Here is a 27,392-nt window from a genome sequence, read left to right as displayed (position 1 = left end):
TTTCTTCTGTGTGCCAGCGGCGTCGACGATGTGCATGCTGCGTTTTTTGCCGCTTCCCCGTGCTGTTCGGTTTTATGCTGTGCCGTGCATTGGCCCGCGCCCGCCGTTGTTGTTTTAATGCAATTATGTTTCACGTTGTCTCCCGAGCCAACTGCGAATGCATTTGTCGATGATGATCATGCCCGCTTGCCATCCCCGGGCCCAGTCCGGTCTGGTGGCCGGTTCTGGGGGCCGTCTGGTGACCCGTTTCCCCTTTCCCACTCGGCCCCCCCCCGTCCCTTCCGGCACTCGTTGCGTTGACCGGCCCAAAAGGGTGCATTGATTTCTATCTATCTGTCTGGTGCAGTTCCGACCCTGAGCCCCGCATGGGGTCGCATAAAAAGCACGAGACAAAGAAGACACGAGACAGAGGGAGAGAGAGGGCATACGAATCGAGACAGCACCGGAAGGAGCGGAATTACGCTTGGCGGCCCCCAAAACAGCAGACCTCGGGGCGAGCGCGGCCCTAGAAATTGGCCCGAGTCTGCTTTCCAGGTCCAGACTGCTTCGTCTGTCCTTCACAGCTTCGTAACCCACCTCGCGGTTGTCCCCCCACGATCCCTCCCTGTGCCAGGCCCATTTTTCCGTGGAACGGCACAAAGTAACAAGGAATTATTTATGCCAATTATTGATGAGCTCAAATTGTAAATTACACTCACTCGCCGGCCGGCCGGCCCGGACTGCCGGACACAAGGCGAAGCCCTCTAACGACCCGACCCCCAGAGTGACAAAGGCGCGACGGACCTCGCTGTGGTGCCAAAGCGCTTGCAAAGGGCCACCTAATTCGCGCGCCTGCTGCGCGTCATCGTTTGGGGTCCCGGAAAAGGACAAAACCAAAAAAAGGGCCAGATGGTGCCACTGACGGAGCCCGTCATAATTTGTGGACCCTTTTTGTGGGCCCCGCCAGAAAGCGCCACCGAAGGCGCGAATTTCGTGCGCTGCGCGATCGGGTAATAGCTTTTTTGGCACGGGGCCAAATTAAATTTTCTAATGAAACACACAAAAACTTGGCGCACAAAACATCTTAAATTAAAAATTTTGGGGCACGGTCGCCACGATTTATCTGGATTACCGGCGACGGCGATGACTTATTTCGGGGTGCTCGGGCGGTTTTTTTTTTCGGGCGCATGGAGCAATTAACAAATTCGGCTTTAAATCTGCCACGATTTAAGGGCCCGAGCCGGAAAATGCTATCGTTTTTAAAGAACTTCCATCCGTCTTAAGGATCGGGGCACCTGTTCGGACCGAATTTCGGATCGATCTTTGGAACGGGACCGGGTGCCGAGTTTAAATGATTTTAAATTACATTTTCGTTTCATTAACCCACACCGTGCGGGCGTGCGTTGGGGCAACTGTTTGCTTTCCATCACAGAGAGGATCCCCGCGGGCAACCCGACGACGACCCAAACAGGCAGCTCTTGACGCGTGCATCCTTCCGCTTGGGCAGCCGAACGTAGGGTTAACTCAGTTCCTTGCCCAAGAGTTCTTGCTCAGTCGCCCGGAACGTCCTTGGCGTGTCCCTGGGGAGGATAGTAGCTCGGGCCAAAGAACAGATACAGGACGCATGAAGATTCAATGGTTCCGGATGGTTAAATCTGCGCTTCGCGCTGTCGTTGGGTCGCGCGTTCTTGGGTGCTCCTTTTATGGGCATCAAAATACCAGTATCATACCTGGCTCGGGTAGAGCGCCATTGCGAAAGTTATTATTTTGCGTTTTTTAATCTGGAATATTGTTCCACCGTTTAAATTTATGCCACGAAAAAGGGCTAATGATAAATGATCTAATGGGTGCCTAAGGAATTGGCACCGACACGTCTGCATCCCAAACAGGGGTGAGCAAAAAAAACGACCGTTCCAACGTAACGGCATAATGAGTCCTTTCAACCCCTTTACAGGTTACAGCCAAAGTTGGGCGCTTTCTCTTTGTCGATTTCACTTGTTGCATGATTTGTTGCATTCTTAAGGACAATGCTCTCCCAACTTGTGCTGACCACCCCACCAGTGCCCATCGGACGGTCAGCCAAACAGACGATGATGATGGCGATGGTCGCCGTCGCCGTCGGAAACCGTTCCGGGCACCGGGCAAGTGTGCCAGTTTCGGATGTTCCCCAACTTTTGTGCATTAAAAAAGCAATTTCAAAGTGCCCGGCAACCGAAGCCAACCGATTCTGGAAACTTTCTTCTTACTTTCAGCTCTGCTCGCAACAATTATTGCGTAATTAAATTACGCCGTCTGAAATTTCCTGCCAAAGTGGCGATGCTTTTGGGAGACTTTTAGAATGAATCGCGTCCGCTCGTGTGCAGGAAACAAAGCGTTTGCGCTATCAAGCGGCTACGTGGCATCACAACGATGCACTCTCTTGCGATCGCGGTTGTTGTGCCCGTTCCCGGTGCAGCGCGCGCCTTCGGCCATCGGCCGTCGCCGTCTGGCGGCTTCGGTCTGGCTTCGGTCTGGCTCGGGCGCACAGCGCACCACCACCATGATCCCGCTGCGTGGTCATTGAACAGGCGCAAAGGCGAGAGCCAGAAGAAAAAAAAAACAGAAACAAACGCGCCATGAAAAAGCGAAAAAAAATCGCTGATTATTCGAGATGCACTCGATTCGATGCACCGAACCACGAAACGAGCAGCCGCCGCCGCGGGAGATAGCGAGCGCGCAATTGATAAAAAAGTGCGCTCACGAGAGAGAGAGCGAGAGAGAGAGAGAGAGAAGGAGAGAGAGAGGGCCGTATGGTGAGAACAAGAACAACGACGGCAACCTGTAGAGGAAATGGTGCGCGGGCACAAAGATGTCGCGGGATGCACCCAGAGAATGGGGCCGCCGTCGGCGCTGAGCCGAGCGCCGCAGCTGCGCCTGCAACGAGAGTGAGATTAACGTCCACCGGAGAGAGAGAGAGAGAGAGAGTGAGAACTTCAGCCAACTGCACTCCCCAACTGCAATTGGCCCTGGCCCCGGGAAGGGCCGGCTGGGCGGCCCGTGTTCTCTGTTTGTCTCCACGTCTAGACGGAAATTCGGATTGCATTATATTATGTGCCGGGGGCCGGTGCGCCATGAGAGCGCCATGCAATCGATGCTCCCTTCGATGACCTCCCTGGCCCTCGAGTGGCTCCGTTGCAGTGCTGCACTCTGGGCCTGGGCCCGGTGACGCCATCAACGCCGAACTCGCGAGTCTCGAGGTCGGGTGTCGTTATCCTTTCCTATTTTTCTCGATTTAATTTTCATGTCGACTCTCCGCCCTCTCTCTCTCTCTCTCTCTCACTCCCTCACTCTCTCTTGGGCTAGCATTTTCCACCAGACAGCCATCGGGTCGCGGTGGCGTCGTACTCTGCACCTCGCCACGCCATAGCGGGAAGGTTATTGTTCGGGTTAGAGTTCGCCGCTGCACCGGAGTGCATCGCAGTGGAAAATCACACCCCCCGCCCCCACACCACCCACCTCCCGCGCCACCAGACGAGAGGTCAAACTGCACTTTTGCGCCCCCCGGCGACGCGGCGTCGTTGCATGTTGCAATGTGGAACACTGGCCGATAGATTGGCTTCACCGTTCGCCCCAGCTCCGGGGCCAGCCAGTCGACGTCCCTTGGTGACCTTTTCTGCGCCACGAGGTTTTTCACGGCCCGGGGGGGGGCGGTGCTTTCTTCGTGGCGAGAGCTTTCGGGGGCGCGGAAATTGGAAACGCTCGGGTTCCACGCTCGGGTTCTGTGGAGAATTTTTTGCGCTTCCCCAACGGGCGTCGCTGTTACACCCTGTTGCCGCATGCCGTTGCAATACTTTCGACTTGAGTGGGGCTTGATGAGGAGAAAGTTAGCTGCAGTTTACCTGCAAATAGAAGAACAAAAATGAACCGTGATAAAAGGTAGAAATTAATAAAAATTGTTGTCAAAATTGTTGGCTGCCGAAAGCGGCTGTTGAAGCTTGTTGTTGTTGAGCCTGCAATTGTTTTTTGTTTCAAAAACAATATAAGAAATGTTCAAAGATGACACACTGTACGTCATTTTTAATATTTATGAAATGAAATTCCAGTTCTCCAAGATCCATTAGAGCGATAAGAGCGACACATAAAATATGGAAATTGAGGAACAATTTCAAACAACATTCCATCGAGTACAACACAGTACAGGGGTTTTTCTTTTTTGGTTTTTAAACAGGTTTAACATAAAGATGTTAAATAATTCAGTTTTGACTAACATATTCTAAAAGACTTCCATTACATCGACAAAATCGACTTCTTGACTTTGATATGTCCCTTGATCAGTGTCGTGATGTTTTGGCTTTTATGTCTTCTTAGTAAATTTTCTTCCATGTTACTTTCGTGTACGTTTTCCTTTAAAATACCGATTACCTGCTTCTGCGTTGCGATTCGTCAGCTGTGATTAGTTTAGTTGTAAGTGCTAAATAAGCTCATTATTGTCAATTAGGCTAAGTTGTCGGTTAACTGTTTTCTTTTGTAAATAAATAATTAAATAAATAGAATCGAAATGTTAAAAGTGTGGTTGGACTCACAATGCACCAATCTGTGTTTTATAACCATGAATTATGCCACATTTCTTAAATCGTGTGTTTCTCTCTTGATTATTATTTGAAATGTGCAGTTTTGAGCATTAAAACGGCCTATGAAATGTGAGCATTGAACCATGGCCAATACCGGTTTGGATCGAAAATTCACCCCCTAAGATGCATCTTTGCTGTGGATAAAATTCACGAAGTTGTCAGAAAATTTTGCTTGCTTCTGTGCCTGTTCCCATGGTAACCAGTCCCTCGCTGCATTTCACTCACTCGGCATGTAAAAGTATTCCCAAACCATCCCCCCCCCCCGGGTTGCACCGTTCATTTGCGATGCATCATTTGCGTTTCTATAGCGACCAATTTCAGACACTCGTAATTCATTTCAAATGATAAACTCATTTCACCACCGTCGTCACCGGCGATGGCGGTGCTTCAATTTATTCGACATTCGGTGCGAGAATTCTCATCGTTCCGTGCGCCGTGGGTGCATCGACTGGCATGGGGGGGAGGTGGGAGCGAAAGTTCACCTGTCCCCAGGGGCGGGGGGCGAACGAGGGACTGCGGTGCGGCCGGCAATCAGCATGAAATCATTACCATTTCTGGCGTCTGGCTGCATAAATATGTAACTCTTCACGTTTCACGTCAAAAGTGCACCCTTCACCGGTTCGCCGCTGCAACTTTCATCCGCTCGCGGATTCCCGGACTCGGTTGTTGCCCCAGGCGGTGGCAGTAGTTTTGGAAGCGAATTGAATAATTTTCAGGCTACCAAAGTTATGCGCTCCGTTATGCGCCACCGACGGTGGCACGGAGACTCGTACGCCGCGGCAGCATGTCGACACGTGCCACGTTTTATTTCTCGCCTTCGTTCAGTCAGATCCCCGAAGCAGCATGTGGGTAGAATTTAGAACCGCTTTTGACATCGTTATGTTCTCTTACATCAAAAGCTCATCAACAACTTGCAAAGAAGGAGAAGTATAAATCAAAATATGTGTAAGTTCGCAACAACGATTTCTTAATAAAATTATGTAAAAATCCCAATTATTCACACGACTCCACGGGAGGACGGGTTCCTTTTCACCGTGGGAATCGGTTTCTCGCCATCGGACCAACAACGACCGAGCATCCGCATGAATTTAATCGAAAGCGAATTGTCGCTCCCAACTGTGGCCGCCGAAAAAAAGTGCATCCTGTACCGGGCCCGGGACAGCCTGGCCATCGGCATTCAGCGTGCCCGCCAGAATGGCCAGAATGTGTCGCACGTAATTTCGATCACTTTGACCGATGGCCCCGAGACGTGACGGGATCGTAATGCGGTGGCCACGGGCCCACGGCATCGCGTGCGCTTTGCTTGCAACAATGTTGCAGCAACGCCGTCCGCCTGACAGGTGATCCTCGGAATATGGCCGCTCCCCTTGTTCGGTCCCCTGCTTGTTGACTTTGCCACGCACGCCGGCCTGTCGCGTCCTGGGGCCACTTCGTGACGTGCCAGTCGCCGTTGGCGCGGGAGGACACACAACGCACCGTCCGCGAATACGGGGCTGGTCCATAAATCAAATGTACGGTCCGTTGTTGGCGATGTCGTGTTTCTTGTGTGTTCGTTTCGCTCCCTTTTCTGCCGCTGGGGTCGATGTAATAATTTTTTTATTCTTCAGCGCTTTTGGTAGGCCCCGGGAAGATATCTGTGCTCGGAGACGGTGTGCTCGGTGCCGTTCCGTTGTGGGACGCGTCTTATTAAATGGTGGATTTCCAGAAACCGATCACCCGGTTTATGGTCTCGGGCCGGGAGGCCACGCACGGGACAGTCGAATCGAAATACCCATCGAGACAACAAAAAAAAACAGCGGAACAATGTATGCGCAAATTAAATTCTCTAATTTAACCATTTTTATGACCCCCGACGTTGTATATCACTCGTCGTGACGGTAAAGGATTATGGGCGTCCAGGCCATTTTTGCTGTGCACTTCTCACCCTGCACCGGGGGACCACCCGATCGTGCGTAGCGGAGCAAAGACAAATGGTGTCCACGCTCCACACCCAAAAACCTGACCCAGAATGCAGGCCTCTAGGGCCGTGCGTTGCTTGCTGTTGTTGCGGTTGCGACCCAAAATGTTACGGTTGCGACCCAACACGCGGCGTTTTATTTTATTTTTACTGCTTCTGCTGCTGCTGCACCCCAAAAACACGCACAATTTTGGGCCACGGGCATTAATAAATAGATCGCCGTCGCTGGGGTGGTGCGCGCCGATGACTTGTGGTAGAGAGGATCTCTGTTTTTTTTTCGTCGTGCCGGCGAAACCGAAAGTGTCGGTTCGGTTCTGCATTTTTAAAAACACAACCCAAATAAATAGCCCAACAACAAAAAATGCGGCGGGCCACGATTACGGGGCCAACGGAGAAACCCAAATCCTGCGCTGCCACTTCTGTCACTTTTCGACACTCCACCCCAACCGACCGAAAACGATTTATTGTTTAAATGACCATTTTTTGTTTGCTGTGCGCTTCGCGTTCTTCACTCTCCGTTCGTGGCGTTGCCAGCATGAGATTTGAGAACCGAGTTTTGCCGACATGCCGGAATGTCGCGGTGGTGCTGGGTGCTTAAACGGACCCGTGCATCATCGAAATGGGATGCCCACCTCGATCTACGGCTGACGGCCACTGTTTAACGGCCGAACGACCGTAAATCCCATTTGATGGCCACAAGTCTCCGCTTTTTTTGTCGCGTCGCTTACGGAACTAACTTTGTGGCAGTGTTTGGTGCAATAAAAGTGCATTCCAGTTCGCTCTTTTTTGGCAATCTTCAACCGTAAAGTTATTACTCCGCATCTCGCAGCTTTTACCTTTGGAAATTTTTGCTAAACAATTTAAACTAATTTATTTTGTGGCCTGTGGCATTATTATTATTCGAATGGACAGAGCCGTTAACTCAGCCGGGCTCGAACTGACGTCTTCCAGGGGTTCGAACTGACCGGCGTATCGATACGGCGCAGACGGATGATCGCCGAATGAGTCACTTTTTTTTCCAGCTACTTTTGCCTCCAGTTATCTACCGGTGAGGTTTTAGTTTGCTTTGGTCTCTGGGCGAAACCCCTAATATTGGGATTTTTATAGCCAAAACTGTAAATTTTATTTATGGGCCAAACTTGTGGAGGTTGCAAGGGTCCACAGACAACAGTAAATGATAGGTCAAAAGGTATTTGCGCCTTCCGACGGACTCTGACGAAGGAGTATCACGAAAAATTTATTTGAAATTGACTGATAATCGAACCTTTCATTTTTTTGACTCATTTTGAAAGAGTCGATAAACGTTTCATACAATGACCGAAGGGAGAAATTATTATTTTCATTAAAATAGATAAATATGGGCATTTGGCTCAATCACTGAGTATTCGTCGTCCGCTGGGGAGGTCTCAGAGGTTCGGAAGAAAAAGCGAGTGCAATATTAGTGCCAGGCACCCTCTGGACCACCCAATCCATTATCTTCACTCGAGCGGAAGCTCCAGAAAAGTTCCCCATTTTCCCATTAGACAAACTTTCCGCACACCGGCGCAGTTCGTTTTAACGGCATTAGCGACCGGCGATCTTCGGCGTCCTCAAAAGGAGCGTTCAATAAGAAGATAAGCATTTTTTTGCGCGCCGTCCGGTCCGGGCCACTGCTGGAATGTTTTTCACACCACCGAGCAAACATCAAACTCTGGCACGATTAGCCGGAAGTGGGGGCCCCAAAAAAACGCGGACGGAAGCGTCAAGCATCCGTGCAACGAAAAACTTTCCCATCCCCGGGGTTGAACAGTTGATTTAAGATATGCGCCCCGGAAATCTATGCGCCTCGCAAATTGGGCGACAGCAGGATGTGGCATTTGTTTTGAGACTCTGCCGGCGAACTCCGGGGGCGAAACTTTTCGGAGCGGAGAAACTTTCGAGACACTTTACATCACTTTGTATTCGACACGGCGCGGGGGGCCTCGGCATGACCGACAGAGAGAGAGAGAGAGATAGGGATAGGGATAGGGCCGTCATTTGATACACACTCTGCAATTAGAGTCCTGCCGCGTCAGACGGACAGCGGCTGTCTAGCGGCCGGCCGGCCGGCCACACATTTTATTGATCCTGCCCCCGAAGACGACGACGACGACGGCCAGTTGCTCGTCCAAATGCCAAGGAAGCCGGCGCTGCAGGATGGGCCATTCGGGAGCCAAAAGAGAGCGAAACAAAAAAAAAACGGCCAGCGAAACTTTGTAGCGACGGAATGAATTATTGGTCAATATCAATTGCAGCAGCAGCGGGCGCGCGCGCCAACCTGCGGAGGATCCGGCGAACCCGGCGGGAAACCACCAACGGCGAAATTGCACTCCACTAGACAGCTCAAATTACAGTCTTCCTCTCGGACGGAACGCTGCCCGGCATTCCGTTCCACCCGCGGGACACGACCCGCGCGCGCGACTAGGGACCCGGCCGGCTGATCCTTTCGCAAGGAGCACACAATGTGGCACAATGTAAGCGGCGCGTCATTAGTTCTCGCCCCGCGTGCGTACGGAATGGGAACCGGCAGTTTTCGGTTCGGCCATCACGCATTTCGGTGGCCGCATCGGCGCACCGTAACGGAAGTCACCGGAAGTCGGACCGGAACACCCCGTTTAATGTTCAAATTTTAGTAAGAAGTTGAGTGACGTAAGATTCACTTTAGGAAGAGGCGACTTTGACATTAAAATGGCGACACCTCCATGGCGGACTGGCCAGGCTCAGGCTCGTAGTGAGTCAGGCAAACAATAGCAGTAGCAGCGGTTCCTCTCGGTTGACTCACTCAGCGGACTAAACGTGCCCATTAATTGGCTTTTCACTGGCCGTGTAAGGAACATCTCCGCAATTAAGTTGCGAAAAGCTCGTCCGCTGCGTAGGCCGCAGCACGGGGAAGTCCTGTAGGCGGCCAGAGGCTGTAATTACGGTGTGCTGCAGCAGCTCCAAGTGCAGCGCCCAATTCCCGACCGAGGACCACACACACGCACCACCGGACCCTGCGCAATTGCGCGGATCCGGATCCGGGGGCCGTGCAGTGGATCCGATTTCGGTCGGTCGGGTTGGAAAGTATTTTAACGACCCGACATCGCCGCCTGCGAAGGCCCGCACAAGCGAACACAGGCCGCGGCCATAAATCAGCCTAAAAGGGCTTTTCGGTAATTGTTTATTATTTTCGAGAATAATTAATATTTCGTCCGTGGCCAAATCTGACAGGGAGCCCCCGGTCGGTCGGCCCTGGCGGTCCTGGCGATGGTTCACATATCGGCCACGGCGGCGCGGTCGAGATGCCATGTGCATTTTGGAGAGAAATTAATTTCACGACAGAGATTGATGGTGCACCGCTCGCCGGGCCAGATACGCCAAGATGCGCCCCGCGAGAGATGCACCCCGGCGTGGCGCGCCAAGTTCCGCTCCCCCCCCCCCAACCCGACGAGCGACGTGGTTTAAGCAAATTAGGCAACGGCCTCCTTGGGGCTGACTTCTTTTCACTTACTTCATTCGCCCTTTTCGTGAGCCGCGCCGCACCGCGAAAATAATGTAGCGCGGAATTGCACAACATTTGTCTGCGTCCGGGAGACACGGCGGCTACGGCGAGCCAGGAAGAGGCAGCGCCGAAGATTGATATTAAACCAAAAGGACAACCGATGTATTAATTTTTCCCCGCGTTTGGCTGGAGAGAGAGTGGCACCGTCGCGCCAATTGATGCGCCCGCCACGAAAGCGTTCATAAATTTGCAAATTTAAAACTCACCAAAGCCGCGGAATTTGGACGGACATTTAAATTGACTCCAGACTTCTCTCTCTGCTTTCTCGCGCGGCTATAAAGACAATTATCGCCGCTCAGAAACCACCCGAAATGAAGATGTGTGTCCATCATGCACCGGCCGGATGCATTTGCCAAGAGAGGTGGTCATCTGAATTGTGTGACCATATGACCCGGACCCGGTGGAACGGGAGGAACGGGGGGTTTATTTATCACCGGCATGAGTGGTCAGCAATAAAAATCACATAAACCCGCGCGAGTCAACCTCATTAAACGTTTCAGCGAGGTCATTAAGCTGGGGCCTGCCCGGGTTGGAGATCCGGAGAAAGAAAGCGATGAACAAACGGATCCACAACATAAAGTTAATGAACACGAAGAGTGAGCGCAACCGTGGGGAAGGTAATTTCCATTCGGTGACCCACCGTTCAACGGCCAGCTAACCACCGACTGCATCCTCCAACAACTCCGGCTGCTGGGCTGCTGCTTTCTTTGTTTAATTAATTTACCGTTCCAACGGGTCCAACGTTGACGTGGCCGTGGCTCGACGTTTGACCACGTCTGGAGCATAAATTCCGGACCGGCCAAGATGGCGCGAGCAGACCCGAAGGACCCTGTGGCCGTGGTGATATGTGATGAACCCTTCAACCATTATTGAGAAGGATTAGCTGCCCTCGAGGTTCCGGCCAAGCCGGCTTGGTGAGATCGATTTTGATCTCAGCCAATGATCTAGCGTGTGGCTGGCCGGGATGAAAAATGGCGGCTTTCGATCCCGAAACCGAATTCGCAGCGCGCGCGCGAAAGGATGCGACACTTTTCATAATTAATCGATCATTGCGAGTTAATTTATGAGGACCGCGCCCGCGACAAGCGCACGGCGCGAAGGATGACCGCCGAAGGACGACACAAATTGCCAGACGACATTTATTTTCCAGACCCCCCCCCTTTTGGGGACCGTTTTCATCCGCCCTTCTTCGCCGCGGTGCGGCTGCTCCTTATTATTCCGCACACCGAGCCTCGGCTCGCATCTTGCTAATCCGCCTGGTCCCTCGGTCTCCTCGGAAAGGAAGCGAGTACAGGGTTGCATTTTTGCCGACATACTCCGACTCCGGGCTCTCGGGGCTCCGGTTCGAGTGCGATAACCCTCGGAAGGTCCTCGGAAACGGGGTGGTTTTTTATTTTATTATTGGTTTTTATTCAAACGAAAATCGCAGTGAATGATGGCGTGGCGACCCGTTCTGAAGGCAATCTTTGGAAGCATAACTTATAGCATAAAAACGGAGGTACTTTATTAATGTCCGTATTTCGGAATCAAACGAGACGATCGGGACGGCTTCGGTAGCCTCGGTCCAACGTAGCTCTGTATATCCCAATCCGCTACGTTTCTATTGCGTTTCTGAGTTCTCCTTCACCGTCCGTATATGCACTCCGTTCAGCAGACAGTTTTTGGTGTCCGCCTAAGCCCCATCAAGCGCGGAATCGGTTGTCAAAAGGCGAACGGCGCAAATTAAAATAAACGAAACGTGTCAATTACTTGTTCGCGTTTTATTAAAAATCCCACTCGCGTCCGCGGTCGCAGCGGCAGCAGGATTCCGGGCGCGATCATCGATCAAAGCGCAGACCTCTAACGCAATCCCCGAACGGATGCAGTTATATATATGGTGCCCGGGAGCAGAATAAAAACGCGCAAACGGCAGACGGCAGACGGAGATAAAAACGGCGCGCAGCCGATTCGCGAATTTAGTGAACGGTGAATAATTTTCGGGCCACGATAACGATGCCTGACGATGCCCTGACGGACTGTCTGGTTTTGGCACCTTCCGCAGCGAACGCTGCTGCGTCATCCAATTTCACGGCTGCCACGGCTGCAACACCGCCGAATACGACGCGATGCATTCGCATTGATCATCAGTCATTTAATTGACCTATCGGACGGCGCGCCCCATCGCCCCCCGTTATGCTGCGCCGTGCCCGATCCTGATCTGCATATTAAAAGCGCATGCATCATCCATCACTGACAGCGGGATGTTAATCAACAAAATTCTTCGTTCGCTTACGCTCGCGGTCCGGATGGTGGACCTTTTGTTCGTCCCGAAAGTGAAAGATTTCGGGGTCGCTTCCTTGGCGAGTACGATTCTTCGTCCTCACGAAATCAATTAAACAGCGGAGCATTGATTCAAAATTCAAACAAACAACAACGAATCAGGTTGAGGAATTTGTTTGTTGTTGCCAAACCCCGCTGGTCCCCCCGCGGAACGAGCATAAGAATTGCACAGAAAATTATGCGACCGATGCTCATTAATCGAGAAGCGCAAGGCACCGGGTCGTCGGTCGTTTGAAGTGAACAGAAATTAATTTGAATACACCGTGGCACGGCAGCGAGACGGGAGACGTTCGGCAGGCAGGCAGGCAGGATCGAAGGATCGAGCCGGCAAGGAAAATAAACCCACCGTCCCGGCCACCACAGTGACACTCTCTGTCTGCCTTTTAATTATCATTTAGATTGTCTGACGATACGACGCCACTCGGCAGAAACTCGGCTACGAAAGAAAAATAATTATCCCTTCCGTCGGATGATGAAGGCGACTTGGTGACCGCGTCTGCGAAGTGTTCTTGGCGACCCCCCGAATGCCGGCGGAGCGATAATTGTGCGATTACAGCCCGCTCGAATCAGCACCGCAAGTGATTGGACCGTGCTGCGACTCGACTTCCGGATTCCGGTCATTCGTCCAGGTCCACCGGTGGCCAGACCCGATAAATCTAAACCGACAGACGGCGGCAGGACTTGATGATTGATGCTGACGAATAATCGAAAATGCACAACCGCTAAGCCCCAAAATCAGTCGCCCGAAAAGTGGCAAACCACCGGCACCCTTTCCCACAAAACGGTTCCCCGGGAACGCGAAGGTGTAACTGGTCCCCCCCCTTGCGGTTCCGAAGGGCATACTACGAAGCGTCGTCGCCGACGAACTGCATACTCCACTCCGTGAAACTGCACGCGCTCGCCCCTTTTTGCCCGGGCGCGCTTTTTATGAAGTCTAGTCCCTGTCTAGACTCCCGGGCCCCGACCCGGCCCTCTCCAAACCACCCCCGGCGCTAGCTGGCCCCACGTGTGTGTGTGTGGTTGACATCGATTTGACGTACTGGAACGAAACGACGCCGTCTGCAGCGACGTGAACCGACACGTGACACTACGGACCCAGCCAGCGGTGTTGCTGGCGCCGCCGCCGGGGACACCTTCCAAGAAGCACATTACGCAACGGCAAAGATTCAACCTGTGGAATGGCCGCGTCGGACGACCCAACCCACCTGACGCCCGGCTCGGGTCATAAATCCAATTTTCGTCTTACCGACGGAGCGTCACGACGCTTGCGACTGCGACGTGTGCATTCGGGTTTTTCGGGCGTCCCCCCGTCGGGCTTACCGTGATTGACTGTCTGAGCCGGGTTCCGGGGGGTCACGGCGAGTGACCTTTAAGAGGATCAACACTCGGGAGTGGTGCATTGTTATCGGCGGATTGAGATTATGCTCCGCGGTCCGATATGCGCGCACCGGGTCGATTTGACGATTGATTCGCCGGTTGTGTATTTAAATTCAACCACATTCCAGCCGGGCCGCCGAGTGAACTCCGGCATTAACTCGCGGTACCGGTGGCCATAAAACTGGCCACTTCCCATCCCACGGTACGCCGTCGTCGTCGTGCCGAAACGAAATAAAACGGCCGCGTTCGACGGGATCGCGTCGGGGCGATCGCGCCCGAGTGGATCATCGTCGCTAATAAAATTGCAATTTCATTTGATTCTGCCAATCCACTTCTCGGACTTTGGCGCGGACCTCGTCGTCGTCGTCGTCGCGGTCGCGGTCGCGAAAGCAAACAAACGAAAACCGCGACCGCGGCGTCGGTAATCGAACACGGAGCCACACGGAGCAAAGCACAAGCAACGGCAACAATCATCGTCAAGTCGTATAAAATATGGCACACACATGAGGCCGGGCAAATCGAAGCGCATAAAATGCTCGCGCTCGCGCCGGTTGTGTGTTGTTTCGTTGCTTTTGGGTTTGGTTGGTTGTAAAAAGGATTCTTTTACTTGCTGCTGCTTTTAACTTGTTTCCCCCGTTTCGAAAGTAAGATATCGCGCCCGGCCCGTTGAGGCCGCCCGGGTCAGACACAGGACACCGCGTCAGCCAGACAGATAGACAGACAGACAGCCAGAGAGGGCCCGAGAGATTATGGGTTGGCAGCAGATCGATCGATCGGCATCGTGTTCCGATACATGCACACGACTCTCTGTGGGCGAGAAAATGAAAAGTTGCCTCATTTTTCTCCGGGTGTGGGGGGGATGAAAAGTCCACCCCATTCCTCGTGACTCGTGTGACAGTAGAATCGGGTTAGTCGAAGCAACGGCACCAGAGCAGCGCAGCGGTTGATTTATAAACTCATAATTTTGCATAAATTATGAAGCACAAACTGTTGCCAAATTTAATCCCATTTGCTCGGTCGGACCCTCTGCTCCTGCTAGCCACAGGACACCGCTACACCCAGAGCCGAGAAACTTTTGTCGAGCGCCAACCCAACCGACCGAAGGCAGCCGCGCGCACAGCGAAAAACTTTTGGTCCTTTGGTGACTAATATGGAAATGGTCTCACAGAGAGAGTGAGAGCGAGAAGTCGTGGGCTCATCTGGTCTCGACATCCTTTTCGGCCGAGGATCCGCCGGTCAGTACAGCCGAGCCCGTGCGGCCAGTGTGCAGCCCAATAAAGAAGCGGTACCGGATTGACCGGAGTCATAGGAACGCGCCACGACGGGATATGTCTCGGCTACTACCTATAAAGTGGTGCTGTTTATTTGACGGGAGCTCGGACCTCGAGAGTTCGATCCTGCCTGCCTTGCAGTTTCGCCAACCGAGATGGACCAGGACCAAGCCAGGGTGGTTGGTCGTGCACTATCTCCTGGTAGTGGCCCACAGGCCCACAGGTCTTCCGTGGATAGGAATTTATTTAATTGAGCCCCGTATTGACGGTGCTGACTGTGCGCGATGTGGGCACGCCTTCGGCCTCGTTTGTCCGGCGAAGTCGGATTGAGGGCGCATTGCTCCATATTGCCGACCGCCGTGGAGTTCTCAATTTTTCATAAGCAATATGCTCACTCCTCGAGCGATAAAGCCCCGGCGCGGGTCTTACGGATTCCCCCCATCCCAAGCGGACAGACAGCTCCAGTCAGCCATCATAAAGAAGAGAATAAAATATCAAGCGCATTAGACGGCGACTCCACGGTGGCTCCCGTCTGGTTCCGACGACCCGACAGGGCATGCCCGCCCGACACATGCACCATGCCCCGCGCTGATTTTTTTCCCTCCCCCCGAAGGCGTTTGTTGTCCGGATGTTTTTCAATCCCCGGCACCGGTCGGCTTTCCCTGGTCGGCATGCGCGCAGAACGGGAATAAATCAGATTTAAAAAGGATTAAATCACGACACGGTCCCCAGAGGTCCACACGCCGAGTCGTGATCCCCGTCCGAGGCGGGGAACTCGACAAGAAAACGGGCTTTTCTGAACGACGGCCACCCCACCCGGCACCGTCAGTCACGCGGGAAGTGTTAAGAGCTCCATAGCCGAGGCCGAGACACCCGGGCCTGTCATAATACGAATTATGCTTCGCATTCCTGTGGCAGTGTGTCGGATTTATCAACCTCGTCTCTCGCTGTGTGTCCGGCTTCGCAACAATGTCGCGGCAGACGATCCAGCTCGGGTCTCGGGTGATGTTCCCTGAGCCTCACGGCTACCCAGACGTGCTGGGTTCATTATCGTTGACATTTGGCACAAATCACGCCACAGACCTTAGCCCGGGGGAACAATCGGCACAAGCAAAGGTCCAACCCGAAGAATGCAGCGGAGGACCCCTGGATGGCTGCGCCGGTTGACGGTTAAGTAGGCGGGCGGTTGAAATTTGAAATGACAGTTTGATGTGGAACGTTCTTTGCTCTTCCTTTAAACTGTGTTTATGAAGTGGTGATATTGAGACAACAGCAAAATACAGTAGCCAGTCCTGCGGTCCACAAACGGGGAGCCCTATTTTACATACAAAGGCGAATAAAAGCAGCCCAATCCGCGCTGCTAGGCGGGACGGCAATCGGGGCGGGCATTCCCCGCCCGAACACAGACAGATGGCAGAGGTCGTAATTATTTTTTAACGCCAAATTTTAACTTTATTTTATGACCGACCGCTTCGCACATACACCGCTTCGTGCGACACATGGACGGGATACAAAGTCGCGCTTTTACGCTCCCCGGTGGTGTTCCCGGCCACGGCAAGTGCTGCTGCTCCTGCCGCTGTGGTTCTGGTTGGCAACGTCGCGGACCCTGCAGTTTCACACTTTACGCCGTTTAAACTCATTTGCAGCGCATAACGTCATCGTGCAGTTTTATATTCATTTTCGTTCCCTTCTCTCGCCTCGGTCTCTCGGTCGGTCGTGTGCGTGTTGTCCGGGTTGGCGGGGAGAGCGGGTCCTGGCGCTGCATTCGTACATTTAAATTCCACCCTGTAACGGACGCTGGGGTTTTACGTTTCCATTCCTCCTGGTTTTTTTTTTCGAGCGCGTCCCCCAACGTGGCTGGAACGTATTTTGGGAATTTAACGACCGTAACACGACCGAGGCAGCTATTACTTCGATCGGACATTTACGAGCCCCCGGCACCGGGGTTTCGCGTCGTCACCACGGCCGTCGCCGCCGACACCGGCGACCCTTTCGGTCCGGCGGCGCTCGGCGTTGGCGACGTTTAAATATGAATTATGGATTGGTGAAATGCACCACCGCTGGCCGGCCACGGTGCACCGGACCCAAACTGGCCGCCTTCGGGGGAAAGTAATAAAGCTGTAACGCCACGGAGACCCGGAGGGCCGGCTATGAATCAAACCCGGCAATGGCTCCGTGTGCAGCCGGCGCGCATCCGGGAGGGCCTTCCGGGAAGCTACGAACGCCGACCGGACACTGTCGGTCGGCATCGTGTGCGAATTCAGGAAACAAAAAAGCCTGACCCCAAATTGGCAACGAAACATAAAGCAGCATAAGCAGAGGTGGACGAATCATTTGAATGGTAGCGATCGAGCTGAGAGGCTCAAATGAAAGGGCCTTTCGAACGGGACTTTCACGTGCTGTGACCACACACGAGTTTAATTCGTCAATAAGTTTAGTGCTTCAATCCGTGCCAAGCAATTGAAGAAGGCGATGACGACGCACACTCGCTGTGACTCCATAAATCATAAGCTGCCAAACATTCCTGACTGTCGTACGAAAATGTCAACCAAATCACTGTAGTGAGCTCGATCAAGTTTCTATAAATTGTCCTCATTGGGTGCGTATTAAGAAACGCAACTTTATGCTTGTAAACGGCATGATACAGGGTGATCCAACAAAAGTTCTCTTTTTCATTCGGTCATAAAACAAGAACGGCTCTATGTTTTGTGATGGTTGAACATTAATTCGAAAGGTTCATTCATTACCTTTTTTTCTAGAAAACCATTTTTTATCAAATGTCCAAAACGATTGGCTTGGGCAGTCCATTCGGTCGACCTATTTTGAGTACATTTTCGATTATATATGAACCCAATATCCGCACCAAATAGTCACTCGTTTGGGGGTGCATTGGCTTCTCTTACACGACGTGTGGGTTTTCCGATCACCAAAATCGACAATTCTGCTTATTAACATAACCATCAAAATGAAAACAAGCTTAAATGAAATGTGTTTTTCAAATAACATAATAGTAAGTTGAAGACCTATCACTTTGGAAATAAGTTTTTAATATTTTCCTATTTTCCGCAACCAAAATGGTATTTCATACATAAATGTAATGATCCTTTCGAATGTTCAACCATTGAAAAATATTTATCTGTTTTGGTTACCAATTGAAAAAGAGAACCTTTATTGGATCACCCTGTACATTGATACAGTTGTTGCGTTTAAAGCAACATGGAAATTATTAGCATATCCACCACTAACAGGCATCCTACAGAGCTTATGCATCGAATGAATCATAAAAAAAACCTTTACGCGATCCTCATTTCATTTGGAATTCATTCCTCATTGTGCCTTCCGTTGTCCGTTTTGCCTTCGCCTGGTCAAAGTAAGCATCACTCGAACCGTACGCCATAGCCTTGGCCAACAACCACTGCCACACACTCACACACACCGAATAAAACCCAATCAAATTGCCGTCGCACGGTAGAACGCGTCTGGAGATGCAGCGCGGATCGGTTTAGAAATTTGCAAGTCAACAAAGGCGGGCTGATGAGTAACCTTCCCACTTCCTGGCACCGGCCTGCAACCGGCGGCCAATCAGCGGGGCCCACAACGCGCCCGCATCGATCGCTCGTCAAGGCTCGGCGCTGCGAAAGCCCCCAAGGACCCGAAGCGGCCGTATCAGCGGGCCGCCATCGGACCCTATGCTGGTGGTGGAACCCATTCATTCTTTGCCGGATCTTTGCCGGCCCGGACCCGCGAGAGTGGGAGAGAACTATCAATTGACTTCCATCTGCTATGCAAATGAGCCCGCGGACCCCTCCCCGCCGTAGGTCCGTTGTAGGTGCACAGAGTGGAGCGATTTTTTACGAACTCACCCCCAACGACGACGACGACGGCGAATGATAACAGTTTGCCCAACATCGCACCAGAATCGCATCCGAAAACTGGGTCACTCAGCGCCCGCAAGATCAGAGCTACCCGGGGGCGCGCACGAGAGAGGAAGCCGACTTTCAGCCACAACCCATCCCTGGCCCCATCCCTGGCCAGCGGCGCATAAATAAATAAACTAGATACAAATTTGTTCGTTTCGTGACCGGCGACCGTTTCGTGGTGGTTCTAAGCTCCGATGCCCGCCATTCTGCAACAGATGAACCGCCCCGGGGGCCGCGGGAGATTCCGTCGGAACGATAGCGTCCGAGCGGCCATTTTTTTTCACTGTTTGTTCGTGGCGAAACGCTCAAACAACACCGCCTCGACCGCGGCAGGCCATAGGGCATACGGCGTGCCGGACCGACCAACCGACCGACCGACCGGACCGGACAGGATGGATCGCTATCGGTCCGTTCGTTCGTCCGTCGGTCGGGTTCGCATCTCTAGTCGTTGACTTTGCGGCAGATTGCGATCTAAGATTGAGCGCGACACGACACGATGCAACAGACCGGCGCGCCGCGGACGCGGACGCGGACGGGCTGTGATGGAAATTTATGGCCAGCAGCCCGCAGCAGTCACTCGAAGCGCGCAAAAGTACGACGGGCGGAGACCAACCTGCCATGCGGCCGGACACTACACCTGACCCGGGGCATGCTCTTGGACTTGGCGACTCGGAGCTGCAATCACTTTTCTAGCTGCCCGCGCGATTACGGGGACACTTAACACCTCGTGGACCGCGGCTCTCTGGGGGAACTATTTTTAGAGCAACGCGTTCAGACCACCACTAGTCGGTCCAATTTTGACATTCAAATCCAAGTCCGCCAGTTCCAAGTCCGCCGAGCGCATCGCTCTCGTCTGGCGCCCGTTGCACCTTTACCCGATTTCCATTTCACCGTGAACCTCGTGCCTCGGCGGCATCTCCTCCGATGGCACAGCCTTAATCGCGGCGGCCAGGCGCCAATGAATATGCAATGGCGACCGGGACGGTGACGATGGCATCTCCCGGGTTGCGGGTTGCAATCGAAACGAATCCTTCGTTCGAATGCATTTCGCTGACCGCCCGCTGATCGGTGTCGATTTCGTTGCAAAACGAAGAACCGTCGACGAGGAGGCGTCTCAAGGGAACACCTCGAACCGTAGACCGTCATCATTATGCACTTCACTGGAGCCGAGGCAATAAAAAGGCCACTCCTCACGAAAGCACCTCGGTGACATCTTGGGATCGATCGACGGTATGCTGCGGACTTACCTCTGTGTCGGACGAAGTTGCCGTTCCAGGGGGTGGGCGGGCTTTTGCCCGGACGCAGCGGAAACGAAGACGATGCCGTGATGTATCCGCGCGGATCGTCCATCAGCACACTGTAGTCCCGCTGGCTTCCGGTGGCGGACGCTCCACCACTGGAGGCCACCGGTGCCGCGGAGGATGACGATGCTACGGCCGGGGCGGCCGCGACCGCCCCGGGATCACCAGGATCAGCGGGTTTCGGATCGGGGACTGCGGACTGCGAATGGTTCATACTCGGCCCTGGGTGCTGCTGGGTGGAGACGTTCCCATGGGGCCCATCGAGGGCCGCCTGGCTGTTGTTGAACTCCTTGAGCCGCCGGTAGAACTCCACGTCCACGTCGTCGGCCACGTGGACCAGGTGGGACCGTTTGCGGGGTGCCTTGCCGAAGCGCGACTCGTTCAGCTGGTGGCGCAGATACTGGCGCATCGCGGTCAGGGTGAGATTGAACAGATCCGGCAACCGATCGTCCGACTCGCGGTCGGTGGCCTCCGTCGGGCCACCGAGCAAAGGGTCAGCTCTTCGGTAGCCATGCTGCTGCTGCTGATAGCGGAGAAGGCTGGTGTGCGCTGGGTGCTCCTCTGCTGCTGAAGGGTGTGCGTGGTGCTCGGAAGACGGCAGTTGATCGTGGCCGATCGGAGGGGATTCGGAGTGTTTCTGTGCCACCGATGGCACCGCTAGGGAACTCGCCGACGAGAGCAGTGCAGTCAGCAGCATCAGTATGAGCCCGTACGCTCGGCTGGCCCCCGCGGCACCACTGGACACATTCTGGGGGGCCACTGCGACGACCGGTATTCACCGTGATGGTGACCCACTACCACCACGGCTGCCCGCTACTGCAACGACCATACACGACCACACCATCGCCCCGCCGCCACCGCGGTCAATCGCGCCCACCCGCCGAGGGGGTCACTCACTTCGAGAACGAGAACTTGAAACGATCTTCTTACGACCGCACCGGACCGGAAGTTGCACTGATCACCGATTAATTCTTACTCTAAATTCATCGACACTTTAACGATGCGAATCGTGCTTGAAAGATGGGTTCACTTCTGTCCCGTTGTCACTGCACTCTGAAACGATAAGAGAAAGAGCGACGATAGATGTAATGGGTGATGTTAATAAAATTGGATTATCGAGTACTTGGAGTCTTTTGTTTAGGCTTAGTCCTAGTTAACCGATTAAGGTCAAATACCAAAAGGTGTACACGTATGAACCAGGGATTTGCTACCCGCTGGCTCTAGATTTCAATTTAGCCCTCATCATTATTGGCCACTCTGCCTGAAAAATGCGAAACGTGGACATCAGTGATTTTGTGCAGTCGTTTGAAGAAAGTTCTTAGAAAATAGCCGTGCTTTGAGTAGTTCCAAATATTTAAAAAAATGAGATCTGGGAGCCAGCGTTACAGATTTTCGAAATAAGTTCGAGGACACTGAGCTACAGAAACTTTTGGGCGAAAATGACAAACGCAACAAAAGCTCACAGATATGTTAAGTGTGACTTAAAAAGCGTTTGCAATTGGCCTTTTGGAGCTTCAAATGGAGGCCATGAGAAGATCCATAAGATCGGAAAATGGGTTCCATCAGAATTTGGAGAAAAGTGGATTCATTTTGAGAATCCTAAACCGGAAAGATATTGGGCAAGCTCCCGAGAACCATCAAAACCGGGTGCACGCTATGGACGACCGGCCAATTCGCTATGGACGGAAATCAATGTGGTGTGTTTGGTAGGATCGGAATGGTTTGATCTACTATGAGCTACTTAAACCTGGTGATTCGGTAATTATGCAATGCCACGCTGTGCGGGAATACAACATTTTGTAAGCGAATTCCTCATCTTTCTGACGGAGATATTCTTCGAATAAATGAATTGAGTGAATGAACGAATAAAAAAAACTGGCCGCAAGCGACTCCATCCAATACTGAGTTAATCCATTGCAAAACTATCGGGAAATGATTCATGATACCAAACCTTGTCCCTCTCACACTCATCACATGGAAGGGGACTTCAGAAGCAAAAATAGATTTATAAATCCGACCAAAGGTAAAAGCCGGCCACCCTCAAGATCCTTTCAATCAAGGAACACCTTTGAAGATTGCTGTTACGGGCGCAGCAACATAGTTCCCCCCAAAACGTCACTAGGGCCCATCGTTTAAATTGAAAGCGAAGACCAAGCGAAGACCCAACGGGACCAAAAAATGGGAGGCAACAACACGGGCCACGTCGTCTAGCCACTTTTTACCGTGCCCACCCGCCAGAAAAAAAACCGGGACCACGCATGTTGCCCCAAAAAAGCGCCCAGCGCGCGGCACAACATATTCGCCCGCCAGTTTCGATCAGTTTCAATTACAGCCCGCCAGGCGGCGGCACCGTCGGCGTCGGCGGGAATTTCCCGGTGGCACTTAAAATACCACCGGTACCGTACATTTGATTTACTACCCAACCGCCACGCCCCGTGGTCCCCGGGGGTGATCGCTTTCCGTTTCGGCCAGCCAGCTCCGATCCGACATCATAATCGAGGAACGGAGACCGGCGGGGGGTGGTCGGGTCCTGGCTGGGGCCCCGTGTTACGTGAAAGTGAACCACGCGGGCAAAATGTGTATTTATATTTAGCTCTCATTTTTCTCTGAGTGATGACATTTGTAGGATTTTTCGGCCACCTCAACCGGCGCTGCTGACACCGTTTGGGTGAGGGCTGAAGAAGCTGGGCTGCGAGGAAGATGTTCGCGCCCCGAACCGGATACATAATTATGAGACGCGCCCGTCCCGCCCGTCGGTGCGTTCGGTGCGCACGCGGTAAATGTCGAAATTGATTGAGATCCCGCGCGCCGGCCGGTTCCGGACCGTGCCCCGTCCGACTTGGAATTTATTTTCGAATCTTTCGGCCGCCGCGAGGAGCCAACAAATAAAAAAACACACAGTACGCCCCGTACGCCAAGGAGAAACGGCGTGGCGGCGACGGCGGCCATGTGCGGAACGTCGTCTGACGCGCCAACAGATGATTGCACCGGGGCCGAACCGGGCGCCTCCATCGCGCCCCTCCTGGGGCGCCTCCCGGGCGCCCGGGTTCGACTCATTTCGCCGAATCCCGTCAAAACAAACCGAACCGCGCATGTGCGGCGCCACGTGAGGCGAAGCATAATGCGTGTGTTTGAGGCACGGACAAACAACGGAACGGCCAGTAGAAGGCGGCGAAAAAAAACCAACAAACTCGATCGACGGAGTGGAGCGACCAAAAAGAATCCGAAAGAAGAGCAAGAGGACGAAAAGATGTTTCCCGACTAAATGCGTCGACAGCGCCGCTCGCCAACGCGATATGTCATCGCACGGCGTGAGACAGCGTGAGGCCGGTGTGAGAGTGTGAGCGTGAGAAAATCGCTGAGCGGTGAGAACAGGTTCGTGAGTAGAGATGATGGGGCGCTCACCTCGCCGCCGTGTTGAGCTCTGGTGCGCCCCCGGCGCCGTCGCCGCCGCCGCGGTTCCTTCCGCTTCCTGCTGGCGGCCCGTGCAGACGGCGGCGGCGGCGGTATTTCGGCCGGACGGCTGTCACGGTTTCTGGGTGAAAATCATATTAAAAGAGAATTTTCAGCAAATCCTCCTTGAGGAAAAATAAAGTTCTTTAAATAGAACGTTCGCTTCGCTGGCTTTCGCACGGCGCGGCACGGCGCGACGCGACTGACAGCGCGCCAAGTCTGGCTGCCCGCTGTTGGGAAGGGAGGGACAAGCCGTTTCCCCACGCCGTCCCCGCAGTGTAACTGTCTACACGGCCAGAAGCGCCAGCAGATCTGTGATGCCCGCGACCGAAGGGTGCATCCTCACCGAAAGCGGCATCCGTCCAGCGGCGGCCACGCAGAACGGAGCGATGCGCGCCCGCGCCCTTATGTGTGTGTGTGTGTGTGTGGTTGCAAACACACAATTAAGTACAATAAAGGGCGCACACAGCCACATGGCGAGCTTGATTTGGCCGACGGGCAATCAAGGCAAACGCATTTGCTGGTGGGCCAGGTCCATTTTGTCGTCCTTTTTGGGCAGTTTACTATTTATCTCATTATTGGTACACCACAAGTGGCCCTACCTACCGGTTTAAGGAACCCGCAAAGACGATGCCTGCACTAAGGAGTACTTCACAATCCACGCACGGTATTAATCGCTCCTTGGACGTGACGCACAAACACGAGCACACACACACGCGCGCGCGCAACGTTGAACGCACTCGCGGCGGAACTGAACATTGGAATTGGAAACTCTACCCGGACCGCGACCACGAACCCCTTTGGCCGATGCAAATGCACCGGTGGAAGAGAGGGGTGGGGGGACCCACAATGCGATGGCGACACTCGCGGGCACTAGCGGTAACGCACGACGACGACGACGACGTCTAGTAGTTTGCATATGAAATGCGAATTATTGCACCGCCGTCTCCATGCGCGGCGCGCGACGGCAGCGAGGAAGACGGCCAGACCGATAAGAAGAACGCACCGCCGTCTGCGGAGACCGCGAAAACCCTTACGTGTACCGACCGTTACACTTCGACCGTTGCTACTGCTGTTGCTACTGCTGCTGCTGCTGCTGGTGGTGCTTTTCGGCGCTTTCACGAGACTCACGAGGTCTAATAATAAACCGCGCGACAAAGATGGCAACGGCGACCGCAACGGCGCGACTCGGCGTTGGCGACAATTGGCGACAACGGCGACGATGATGATGATGCGCGGGGGGGGGGCCTCGCCAGGCCTTCTCGCCGTCGTCTTCGCCGTGTTTTGCCCTCGGTCTGACGGGATGGGATTTTTTCACTCCCGGCCGACGGCCCGATCCGTAGACATCAGCCACAGGGACACACACGGCACACAGCACGTCACGCGTCAAACCGGTTTGGGGCGCAGGAAGACTCACTTTTCACCACACGCAAACATTCACGCGGACACCGGGCGCGCGCGGGCGCGAATTATGCGAAGCACATGGAAAGCGCCCGGCAGCGTGTGAGAGCGCGTGAAAATGCGGCTCCGTGAAAAACACGCGGCAATTCGGTCTCGGTCTCACTTCGAGCTCGCCTCGTTCACTCTCGCTCCCATGTGTGTGTGTGTGGCAGGATAAATTGGCCAGTTTATGATGATCGGCTCGTTTTACGCTCGCCCACGCTCACTTCATTGACTCCCAAGCGACTAGATCGCCCGGGGTTTCGCGAGTTCGTCTGAGCATTCCACTCTCTCACTGCTCGCTGCTCACTCTCACCACCGCGGTGGGCACACGTTCACGTTCCGGAATTTAACCACTCTGCCGGGGCGGGCATCAACAACGGATAGGAACGCACGGAACCGCCATCAGCACGCCACTGCGCTAGACTGAACCCCTGACTGCTGACGTTTGGCTGTTGCCCGCTGCGGGCAGACAGCGCGCGCGTTCCGGCGGCTCCGCTATTCTCGGCCGCGACGGTGTTTATTTTTATTTACTTGCTTCATTAATATTTCACCGGCAACGGCCCCGACAGAGGGCGACACACACCGCCGTGTACCGCCGGGAACCGCCGACGAGGACACGCACGCACGAACACACACACGCTCGGGGGGGTCGCTCCGTGAAGGAGGCTCCTGGTCGCTCACAATCGGCGATCATCACGCGTTCAGCTCTGGTGAGACGGTTCAGCACGGTTCACCGTTCAAAGTGAATGTATACCACGATTGAATACTTGTGCTACGTGGTGGGGCTCAATATTTACATACCGGGTCGTGTTTTTTGGGCCAATTGCACCACCGAAGCAGCGAGACTGCAGCAACTGACACTTCGCTTCAGCGCTGTGAAGTGAGCCAGCGCGCACAGCCACTCACGGCTCGCATCTCACTCTCCCTGCTATCTCATCTCGACGACGACGACGACGATGATCGCACACACTGAGCTGTTATTACTGTTGTTAATGCTTTTTCCAACGCCAAAACCACTGTTTCGCTAGGTCGCCAAGTCCTTTTGGGCAATCGATAACGCAACAAATAGTCCGAGGCACACTCGGACGAAAGGGTATTCGACGCGCGAACCAATCGGTGCACTCCTCGTGCGCTCGAGACGAACTGTCAAACTGCTCTCGCTGCTACTTTCACACTACACACGGCCAGCCAGCTGGTAGTGAACTGAAGGGGAGAAAGAGAGAGCGAGAGCTGTGTGTGTTGCTGCTTTTTGGGGGCCGTCGCTTCTCGCACGCAGCTCGCGCGACGGGAAACGGGTGTACTACCTCGCGCGAAAGAGTATATCCTCGAGCATCTCACGCACATCCCTGTGCGTTGTGCGGTGGTGTGCGTGTGTGTCTCACCAAGCCAGTGTTGGGTGAGTGCCAAATCTCGCTTTATTTTGCAAACGGGAAAAAAAAAACAAAACTCCGCGTGTGTCTGGTCCCGCCGAGTGGCGGCGTCTTCGGCGTGTGAAGTGGTTAGTGGAGCGAACGAACGGCGCACGAAATACATAATTGTCTGCTGCGTGTCTCGACATGCTAATGTCGAAATCCAAGCAGCCCGCGGGAGCAGTCTGTATTGTCTACGCCGGTCTTCCGATCCTGCAGCGTGACTAATGGTTATGGGACGACACATAATTGTGGAATGTTTAAGTATCTTAAATTAGAAAGTTGTTTACGTACTCCACGTACTCATCGTTATTCCGGTTTTCAGCTTCCATTTCATTCAGAAATTCCATACCGAGGCGAGAAAGATGTAGTACTAAATTGTACTAAAACCAGCCAAGTCGCTGCATTCGGGCGGATCTTTCTCCATATAACTGCTCTATAAATGTAAGATTTTGGGACAATAAACTTCATCCCTCTTGATAGCCTCGTATGATGAAACCAGCGTGAATATATATAGACTTTAAGTCGGAATTCATTGCGCGGAATGGAACCGCGGTGCCGCCGATGTGAATCACATCACGGGCAATGCGGCGCGCGGAGGAACACCTAACGTGGTCTCCCGCAACAATAACAACAGTATTAGGTATCCCGATTCTGGCGTATGACGTTTGATGTTGCAATAATTGCAAACCCACCGAAAAGCGGTTCCCATCGCGAAAACAAACCAAAATGGATCGAGCCCCTCACCAAAAACAAAGGAGAAGCTTGCCGAGGGAAGCGCTTCGCTCCACGGC

General features: G+C 53.4%; 1 protein-coding gene across 1 annotated transcript in view; it reads right to left on the bottom strand.

Moving 5' to 3' along the window:
• The window catches only part of LOC128266873 (serine-rich adhesin for platelets-like), a 106,414-nt gene extending 79,509 nt beyond the window's left edge, over positions 1-26,905 (bottom strand). Inside the window, exons 1-2 of the mRNA XM_053003662.1 lie at positions 26,902-26,905; positions 20,240-21,052 (exon numbers count right to left, since the gene is read on the bottom strand). Coding sequence (XP_052859622.1) covers positions 20,240-21,052; positions 26,902-26,905 — 817 coding nt within the window. The remainder of the gene's footprint in view (positions 1-20,239; positions 21,053-26,901) is intronic.
• Positions 26,906-27,392: the final 487 nt, after the last annotated feature.

The sequence above is a fragment of the Anopheles cruzii genome, chromosome 2 (assembly GCF_943734635.1).
Source record: "Anopheles cruzii chromosome 2, idAnoCruzAS_RS32_06, whole genome shotgun sequence".
Classification (NCBI taxonomy): domain Eukaryota; kingdom Metazoa; phylum Arthropoda; class Insecta; order Diptera; family Culicidae; genus Anopheles; species Anopheles cruzii.
The sequence above is the reverse complement of the archived record's forward strand: the minus strand, read 5'-3'. Positions and strand labels throughout refer to the sequence as shown.